We start from the raw sequence: 10394 nt of genomic DNA on the forward strand, positions 1-10394 counted from the left end.
GGTACCAAAAAAAAAAAAAAAAAAAAAAAAAAAAAAAGTACCTGGGCCATAAAATGCACTTCCCCGGCTCCACCTGACCTACCGAGCTGAATTTCCAGGAGTTAGGCTCAGGTAGCAGCAGTGTTGGTTTTTTTCTCTTTAATTTTATTTTCTGATTGTGGTAAAATATACAGGGCATAAAATTTACCATTTATTTTCTGATTGTGGTAAAATATACAGGGCATAAAATTTACCATTTTAACCATTTTAAGTTTAGTGAGCATTAAGGACATTCACATTGCTGTGTTACCCTCACGATCAGCCATCTCCAGAAAGTTCTCATCATCCCAAATAGAAATTCTGAACCTACAGGACCGTAGCTCTCCCTCCTCCCTCCTCCAGCCCGTGGCAACCTCTATTCCACTTTCTGTCTCTCCGAATGTGGCTACTCTAAGGACCTCATCTCTGGAATCACACAGTACATGTGCTTTTGTGACTGACTCATTTCACTTAGCATAATGTCTTTAAGGTTCACGTATGATGAAGCATGTGCCAGGATTTCCTTCCTTTTTAAGACTTTATAGTATTCCATCGTATGTGTACCACGTTTTATCTCATTCGTCATCTGTCAGTGGGCATTGGGATCGTTTTTACCTGTTGGCTATTGTGAATAATGCTGCTATGAACGTGGTGTGCAAATATCTGTTTGAGTTCCTGCTTTCAGTTCTTTGGGGTATATATATGCCCAGAAGTGGAATTGCAGGGTCCTGTGGTAGTTCTATGTCTGATTTGTGGAGTCAGCAGTTTTTAAAATTTATTTTGCGGTACGTGGGCCTCTCACTTCTGCGTCCTCAGACCCCAGAACAACCTCACCTCTCAGATGGGACCCAGGTACCTGTATTGTTTTTAAAGTCCCCCAGTTATTCCAATGTGTGGCCAAGTTAGAGAACCATTGGTTTATACCAGTGATTCTAAAATGTGGGTGTGTACAAAATTTGCATACTTGTTAAGAGTACAGACCCCTGAGGCCCACCCCTAGGAGTCTCATTTAACTGGTCTATTGGAAGCCTGGGCTTCAGCTGGCTCGAGGCTCCCCAGTGGTTAATGTGTCGCCGGGATTGAGAGCTTCCTCCTCCCGTTCAGTCTCTTGTTGAAACAGGAACCAGCTGAAGCTGCTGGAGGTGACACTAACCACTCAAGTCTCTGAGCCCTTTGGGACCTGAGTCCGCACTGGTCCCCAGAGATGATTCCCAAGCCAGTCCCATGGGTTCTCCAAACTCTATCACACAGGCACAGAGGGTAGACTCATATATAGAACCTCCTTTTTTTCTACTCTTAATTGGAACTGTTAGCCTTGAATGAGAGTTCAGTCAGTTCTGCTATAATGCTTGTTCTGAAGTAATGAATCTGTTCCAACACGATTGACATATTAAGGAACAATATTGATATATTAGGGAACAACATTAACATATTAGTGAACATGAAATTTGCATATGCTCTGTGCCATATCTTAAGTTTAAATGAAGAAAACTGTACCCAGCTGAACCGACCTACATATGAGGAAGGAAAAGACCTCAAAAATCTGCCAGTGACCTCCTTGCTCCACCTGTGATTTGAGCCAACACCAATCCCCAACTGGTGTACAACTTCCCCTGATACCAAATAACCCCCTCCATCCAGCACCTCACAGTAGCTCCCGAGGCAGCAACCCTCAGGTCTTTTACAAGGTAAAGGAATATTTATTGTAGTGTGTATGTATTTCTTAACCACCTAACACGTATAAGATGGTGCTACCATTTTTATGAGGTTTTCTGGTGCCGCTGATGAAGGTTTTGAGTGCTATACGCCGTCTTCTTTTTTCCCAGAAGCCCTGTGTGATTCTAAGTAGCGGAGTGATTTTTAGGAAGGAATGCCTATGTCGCCTGATGGCAGAACTAACAGTGTAAGTACCTGTCGCTACTCACCATCTTTTCAGTAATGGTTTAGGAGCGCGCTGTCAGGTTCCTCTACCTGCTGCCTCAGAGAACTCACTCCAGCCACCACTAGATGGCGCCCTCCTCCGCCGGGTCAGAAGCTGCGGTCAGCGACCTGCATTCAGGGGTTTGGGGTTTTAGGTCATTTCATCTCTCTTGGGTTCCCAAAGTCCATAGCTGCTGCCCACCTGGTCTGTCTCACTGCCTACACTTCATTCTGGCTCACTCATCTTTCTGAGGTCTGGTCAGGTCTGAAACAACTTCATCGCCTGGTTCTCATCTTTGAATTAGATTTGCCCTATATCAGTGCTCATTCATATTTATTTCAACGCGTTTTAGCTCCTGGCTCTCATTCCAGGACACCCCTGCGTGGGTGGTCCCTCCTCCCAGCTTCTGTCTTCATGAATAACCCCTCCACACTCCTGTCAGCTCAGCTCACCTGGCCCCTCTGCTCGCCTGTCCTGGCACCTGACCCAAAGAAGACTGCTTCAGAGATGAAGATGTAGCTGTTTCACACCTTGCTGTATTTCATAAGAAAATAGGTCTGCACGATATCTTTGTAATATGACATAAGCCCAAATAATTTTCTTTAAAATCTGTTTGTTCAACTGGCCTTATCTACCTTACGGTTTAATTTTATTTTTATTTTATTTTATTTTATTTTTTTTTGCGGTACGGGGGCCTCTCACTGCTGTGGCCTCTCCCGTTGAGGACGCGCAGGCTCAGCGGCCATGGCTCATGGGCCCAGGCGCTCCGCGGCATGTGGGATCTTCCTGGACCGGGGCACGAACCCGTGTCTCCTGCATCGGCAGGCAGACTCTCAACCACTGCGCCACCAGGGAAGCCCTAATTTTAGCTTCCCTATTATGGACTTGAAAATTCAGTATCTTGAATATGTATTGTTTGGGGCTTTCTTTCACCTGATATTACTACAAATTCAGGGTCAAGCCACCCAGTACAGTGTAGGCATTTGGAGGCCAGCCCTGAGTGGTCTGTAAAAAGACAGAATTGAAACTAGACATCTTAACTCTTATTCTGAGCTGGTGTTCTCACTTCCTTGTCTCTGCAGGGATTTTCGTGTCAGATTACATAAGATGAGAATTCATTCTGATGTTTGGATAAAACAACAGCTGCAAAACTGTCAGCAGCTTGGGGGCCAAGCTAGTTCTTTCCTGAAAATATGAGTTCAATATCAGAACACATTTATCTTGCAGTCACTTAAAATCCTCATTTGTGAAATCAGAGTCTCTAGTCTCTCTTCTTCTAGAACAGAGGTTGGCAAACTACAGTATTCGGACTGCAAAGCCTAAAATATTTACCATCTGGCCCTTTACAGAAAAAGTTTCCCAAGCCCCGTTCTAGAACATAAAACGTGGTGGTTGTTATATGTAGACTAAGGGTTCTTATCATGGGGTTGAAAGGGGTAGCCTTCAGGAGGTCAGTAAACCCTCTGAAATTGGGTGCAAGTTTTGGTTTATGATGCAAATGTGCATTTTTGGAGAGCAAAAGGGCAGGCTTGGTCTATTGTGTTTACCACTGTATCTCCTCTTCCTAAAACAGTGCCAGATACATAGATGCTCAGCAGGTATCAATTGAATAAGTTATTGAGGAGGGGGATGCTGAAGAGACAGGCAAGAGCTGGATGAAGGAAGTCTTTGCAGGGTTTTATTCCCAGAGCAGTGGGAGGAGAAGGGAGGGTTCTGTGCAGAGAGGCGTGGTATCACCTGGGTTATGTTTCTAAAAGAACACCCTGGCTGCTGTTTGGAAAATGGAGAGTCAGCCCAGATATAAGAGAGACCAGTAAGAAGTCTCAAGTCTAGCCCCATCAAGAGATGGCGGCTTGAACCGAGTAGACTTGGAAGGTGAAACTGACAGGACTTGCTGAAGTGTGGGTGACGTTTCAGAGAACAGAGATGACCCTGCTGTTGTTACCCTGAGCCTCTGGGTGGAAATGGTGGAGAAATTAAGAGCCGTGATAAACATTTTCAGCAAGTTTTTTCTAATGATTATTAAATGCCTGGTTGTTGGTTTATTTTTAATGGTAGGTTATATTTAATTTCTACCAACAGGAAATTGTTTAATTTCAAATATGAAATGGCAATAGTTGTATCCCACCTGACAGTATACATCAGTATACCACGCTGCCCTACTCTTAATGTGTAAATGCCTGCTTTTGATATTTTGGGTCAACTCAGAAGTCAATGTCTACTTCTGATTTGCTGTAAATTGTGTGTCGCAGCCTCAAAGGTGCTATGGAAACCCCACCACAAATTACCCCAACACAGCGAAACGTCTTCAGAGCCGGCAAGTGGTCCAGGGCTGGTGCCCTCTCTAGCACCATGACTGCTTCACGCTGTCTACCCTGATATTGAAACTGTGCCAGTGATGGTTTTATAAACCAGGGCCCTCTTCCTATTTCTGTCTTTTCTTTCCCCCTCATTCTCCTGCCCTCTGAGCCATGTAGGTCTTTCCTTACCCGGCAACAGAGGCCTTCAGATATTACACATAGAGCAAGTTGAATACTTGGCAGGCACCAAGGTGGAGGTGCCGTGCAGATAGGTAGAGGCGAAGCTCTCTGAGGGGTGGGCCCTCGTGCACTTTCTCTGTACCCCTCACAGCTCCCAGCACAGCACTGGGAACATAACCAGATACACTCATTCAGTGCTGTTTGCTGCTGTGTGTGTGAAGCAAATGCTCAACTCAGACAGTGAACTCATCTATTGGGCTTAGGCAAGGGGACTGTCTTTTGTTCAGTTGTACACTCATGGGGTCACACAAGTGCCAGGCGTGCAGGAGGTGCTTAATACATTTTTGTTCAACTGTTGAAATCTGACTCTTTGTGGAAAACGACGTACCCAGTTTTTTTTTATGAGATGCACTGTGTAGGGAGTAAGGATGGATGAATGGAGATGACCTAGTATCCTTGACGGGTTAGAGGGGGAAGAAAATCAGTGGATTTATTTTCCACTCTTCAGCTGAGCCTGCCTTGGGCTAGGAATGGGGTCCCTGGCTGAGGTGAAGTTAAAATGTATCTCCTCCTGCTGTTTTCTCCAACTTCCATCGGCAAATCTTGAATGAATGAAGGCACAGACTTAGGAATGAATGCAGAGTTATCATAAAGGTTAAATGAAATATTTCGAAAGCACTTAGAACTGTGCTTGCTATGTAGAAAAATGCAACATAAATGATAGTGAGAAAAGCTCTGTCTACACCAGACAGTATCTGCCAACAGCTACAGCCTTGGATCCAGAGAAACAAAGGGTCTAAGAAACAACCATATCACAGAGGAAACCCCCAAGCCCTAAGCACCCGTGCGCAATGCCTTGAGCTTAGATTCCTGTGTTTTCACTCTCCCTTCTTCTCCATAGGATCATGGGAGACCACCTTGACCTTCTCTTAAGAATGGTGCTCATGGCCAGTCCCGCGCTTGGAATTTCTTCCTGCTTCTTCAATGGTTGGAGAGCCTTATATCGTTCCTGCAACCTCACCCAAGTCCCTCAGGTCCCCAACACCACCAAGAGTCTCCTGCTCAGCTTCAACTACATCAGGACAGTCACAACTGCATCCTTCCCCTTCCTGGAGCAGCTGCAGCTGCTGGAGCTCGGGACTCAGTTTACCCCCTTGACCATTGACAAAGAAGCCTTCCAAAATCTGCCCAATCTCAGAATCTTGGACCTGGGCAAAAGTCAGATAGACTTCTTGCACCCAGATGCTTTTCAGGAACTGCCCCATCTCTCCGAACTTCGACTGTTTTACTGTGGTCTTTCCAGTGCTGTATTAAAAGATGGTTATTTCAGAAACTTGGGGTCTTTGACTCGCTTGGACCTATCCAAAAATCAGATTCAGAGTCTTTACCTTCATCATTCATTCCGGGAATTGAATTCCTTGAAGTCCATCGATCTTTCCCTCAACCAAATAACCATTGTTTGTGAGCACGACCTCAAACCCCTCCAAGGAAAAACACTCTCCTTTTTAAGCCTTGCTGATAACAAGCTGTACAGCAGGGTCTCAGTGGACTGGGGGAAGTGTCTGAACCCATTCAGAAACATGGTCCTGGAAACCCTAGATGTTTCTGGCAATGGCTGGGCAGTGGACATCACAAGGAACTTCAGCAATGCCATCAATGGAAGCCAGATTTTCTCTTTGGTTCTTACCTATCACGTGATGGGTTCTGGGTTTGGCTTCACTAACATCAAAGACCCTGACCAGCACACCTTTGTCGGCCTGGCCGGAAGCTCAGTGATACAGCTGGACCTTTCACATGGGTTTATCTTCTCCCTGAACTTCCAACTCTTCGAGATGCTCAAGGAGTTGAAGGTTCTGAATCTCGCCTACAACAAGATAAACAATATTGCACACAAAGCATTTTATGGACTCGACAACCTCCAAGTTCTCAATATATCACATAACCTTCTGGGGGAATTGTATAATTCTAATTTCTATGGACTACCTAAGGTAACCTATATTGATCTGCAAAAGAATCACATCGGGATCATTCAGGACAAAACATTCAGATTCCTGGAAAAGTTAAACACCTTGGATCTCCGGGATAATGCCCTTAAAACTATTGATTTTCTTCCAAGCATACCTAATATCTTCTTGAGTGGCAATAAACTGGCTACTTTGCCAAACATCGCACTTACAGCTAACTTCATCACCTTATCAGAGAATAGGCTGGAAAATCTGGATAATCTCTACTTCCTTCTCCAGGTACCCCATCTCCAGATTCTCATTTTAAATCAAAATCGCTTTTCCTTTTGTAACCAAGACCATGCCCCTTCAGAGAACCCCAGCTTAGAAGAGCTTTTCCTTGAAGAAAATATGTTGCAGCTTGCCTGGGAAGCCGGGTTCTGCTGGGATGTTTTTAAAGGGCTTTCCCATCTCCGAGTCCTATATTTGAATAAAAACTACCTGAATTTCCTTCCACCAGGAGTATTTCGTCATCTGACTGGACTGAGGGGACTCAGCCTCAAGGACAACAGGCTGACCGTTCTTTTTCCTGGTGACTTACCTGCTAATTTAGAGGTCCTGGATATATCCAGAAACCAGCTCCTCTCTCCTGATCCTGATTTATTTGCATCGCTGAGTGCCGTGGACATAACTCATAACAAGTTCATCTGTGAGTGTGAACTTAGCACTTTTATCAGTTGGCTCAATCAAACCAACGTCATAATATTTGGCTCTCCGGCAGACATATACTGCATGTACCCGAGCTCCATGGCTGGGGCTTCCCTCTACTCTCTTTCCACGGAAGACTGTGATGAAGAGGAAGTTTTAGAGTCCCTAAAGTTTTCCCTTTTCACCTTCTTCACTGTCACTTTGACTCTGTTCCTCGTGGCCATCCTCATCGTTACGAAGTTTCGGGGGTTTTGTTTCATCTGTTATAAGAAAACCCAGAGACTGGTGTTCAAGGACCCCAACAAGGGAAGAGAATCAGAGACGTACAAATACGATGCCTATTTGTGCTTCAGTAGCAAAGACTTTGAATGGGTGCAGAATGCTTTGCTCAAACACCTGGATGCCCAGTACAGCAATCGAAACAGATTTAACCTGTGCTTTGAAGAGAGAGACTTTTTGCCTGGGGAAAACCACATCGCCAACATCCAGGATGCCCTGTGGAGCAGCAGAAAGGTTGTCTGTCTCGTGAGCAGACACTTCCTTAGAGACGGGTGGTGCCTCGAAGCCTTCAGTTACGCCCAGAGCAGGTGCTTAGCTGACCTCAGTGGCGCCCTCATCATGGTGGTGGTGGGGTCCCTGTCCCAGTACCAGCTGATGAAACATCGCTCCATCCGAGGATTCGTCCAGAAACAGCAGTACTTGAGGTGGCCTGAGGATCTCCAGGATGTTGGCTGGTTTCTCAACAAACTCTCTCAGCTCATTCTAAATAAAGAAAAGGAAAGGAAGAAAGACAATGACATTCAGTTGCAAAGTGTACCCACCATTTCTTAGTCAAAGGAGCACTTTTCCACTTATCTCAAGCCACAAGCAACTCTTCCCTTTTTATTTCCACTAAGTTACCATTTGGGGTCCTTTATGAAGTTGTTGTTTTCCTACGATGAGAACCACATAAATCTCTTGATTTTCATAGCAACACGACGTTGTTTCACTGATCTCCAAATGCAAAGTAATAGATCTAGAAAATTGCAACTGCCCGCAACGGTTCCCGCTCTCCATCGATTTCCTTTCAGACCCGGTAACACTGTTCTCTCCTGTTGCATCGACTACGGGATATATCCTAGTCGTGGGAAGGGCACCTTGGGAGAAGTTACAGATGGCCGACACCCTTTCTCCAGTGTTCAGTTCCAGAAGGGGCTGCTCGGTGATTCTGAGGGCTCTGTACATAGCAGAACAACATTAAGTAGAAAACAGAGAAACAGGTGTGCTTCCTACCATATCCATGGGAACAATGCCACTGCTCAGCGTAGGTCACTCTCAGTCTCAAGGATAAGAGGTGGCTCCAAAGAAGCTGGGTTGAGAATAACTAGATCTCTTAGGGCCATATTGCTCCTCTTCTTCTCACCTTTTGGGTCTAACCCTAGTGGGCCGTGAATATTCTTTTTGGCTTGCAACCTTTCTTTTGGGCTGGCTTTCAAGAACCTCCGTGACTTAGCAACAACCTATTTCAGCTTTATTTCCCCCTACATCTCATTTATCAACCGCTCAGTCTGTTGCAGAAAGAACTTGTACTTGGACCAAGAACCTGGTTTGAGTTCGGATTCTGCTGCTCATGAGCTGTGTGACCTCGAGCACGTTACACACCCTCGCTGGGCCTGTTTTCTTATCTGTAGGCGTGATTGCCTCTACCTCACAGAAGGTGCCATGAAAGTTAAATTGACCAGGGATGTCAGGGCATCTCCGATCTTATCCTTTCTTTTTCTTTTCTTTTTTTTTCACATCTTTATTGGAGTATAATTGCTCTACAACGTTGTGTTAGTTTCTACTGTATGACAAAGTGAATCAGCTATATGCATACGAATATCCCCAAATCCCCTCCCTCTTGCGCCTCCCTCCCACCCTCTGTATCCCACCTCTCTACGTGGTCGCAAAGCACCGAGCTGATATCTCTGTGCTATGCAGCTGCTTCCCACTAGCTATCTATTTTACATTTGGTAGTGTATATATGTCCATGTTACTCTCTCACTTTGTCCCAGCTTCCCCTTCCCCTTCCCAGGGCCTCAAGTCGATTCTCTACGTCTGTGTCTTTATTTCTGTCCTGCCCCTAGGCTCATCAGAACCTTTTTTTTTTTTTTAGATTCCATATAGATGTGTTAACATACAGTATTTTTCTCTTTCTCACTTACTTCACTCTGTATGACAGACTCTAGGTCCATCCACCTTACTACAAATAACTCAATTTCCTTTCTTTTTATGGCTGAGTAATATTCCATTGTATATATGTGCCACATCTTCTTTATCCATTCATCTGCTGATGGACACTTAGGTTGCTTCCATGTCCTGGCTATTGTAAATAGAGCTGCAATGAATATTTTGGTACATGACTCTTTGAATTATGGTTTTCTCAGGGTATATGCCCAGTAGTGGGATTGCTGGGTCATATGGTAGTTCTATTTTTAGTTTTTTTACGGTACCTCCATACTGTTCTCCATAGTGGCTGTATCAATTTACATTCCCACCAACAGTGCAAGAGAGTTCCCTTTTCTCTACACCCTCTATATCTGCTCCCTGGCAATTATTTCCACCATTCTATCTTCCAGCTCACTTATCCATTCTTCTGCTTCAGTTATTCTGCTATTGATTCCTTCTAGAGTATTTTTAATTTCAATAATTGTGTTGTTCATCACTGTTTGCTTGCTTCCTAGTTTTTCTAGATCCTTGTTAAATGTTTCTTGTATTTTCTCCTTTCTGTTTCCGAGATTTTGGATCATCTTTACTATCATTACTCTGAATTATTTTTCAGGTAGGTTGCCTATTTCATCTTCATTTATTTGGTCTTGTAGGTTTTTACCTTGCTCCTTCATCTATAACATATTTTTTTGTTGTTTCATTTTATTTACTTAGTTGTTCGTTTGTTTTTATGGGTGGTGCTATATTCCTGTCTTACTGGTTGTTTGACCCGAGATGTCCAGCACTGGAGTTTGCAGGCAGTTGGATAGAGCTGGGTCTCGGTGCTGAGATGAGGACCTCTGGGCAGCCTCACTCCAATTGATATTCCTTGGGGTCTGAGGTTCTCTGTTAGTCCAGCGGTTTGGACTTGGAGCTCCCACCATAGGAGCTGGCGCCTGACCTCTGACCTGGGATCCAAGATCCCGCAAGCTTCATGGCACAGTTTAAAAAAAAAAGAAAGAAAGAAAGGTAGAAGCAGTACAATATCAAAGAATAAAAAACAAAATAAAATTAGAAAGACAAAAATATATTAGGAAAAATAAAACTATAATTGAAACAAGGTAAAATAAAACCACAACAGAAAAAGGAAAAAATAAA

The 10394-nt window shown here is 44.2% G+C and overlaps 1 protein-coding gene across 8 annotated transcripts in view; it reads left to right on the forward strand.

Annotated features, from left to right (window-relative positions):
• Window positions 1–10394, forward strand: part of TLR5 (toll like receptor 5) — a 50567-nt gene that overhangs the window by 16213 nt on the left and 23960 nt on the right. For 3 of the 8 annotated variants that reach the window (XM_024750468.1, XM_024750467.1, XM_024750466.1), the window contains 2 exons: window positions 1845–1921; window positions 5321–7901. The exons of 1 other annotated variant lie outside the window; for it this stretch is intronic. In XM_024750468.1, coding sequence (XP_024606236.1) covers window positions 1905–1921; window positions 5321–7901 — 2598 coding nt within the window. In that variant the 5' untranslated portion in view covers window positions 1845–1904. Of the gene's footprint in view, window positions 1–1844; window positions 1922–5320; window positions 8040–10394 lie in introns of those variants that run through there. 4 more of the 8 variants (XM_024750469.1, XM_024750470.1, XM_024750471.1 and 1 more) reach the window with 2 other exon arrangements.

This window comes from Neophocaena asiaeorientalis, unplaced genomic scaffold (assembly GCF_003031525.2).
Source record: "Neophocaena asiaeorientalis asiaeorientalis breed wild unplaced genomic scaffold, Neophocaena_asiaeorientalis_V1.1 scaffold430, whole genome shotgun sequence".
Taxonomy (NCBI): Eukaryota; Metazoa; Chordata; class Mammalia; order Artiodactyla; family Phocoenidae; genus Neophocaena; species Neophocaena asiaeorientalis.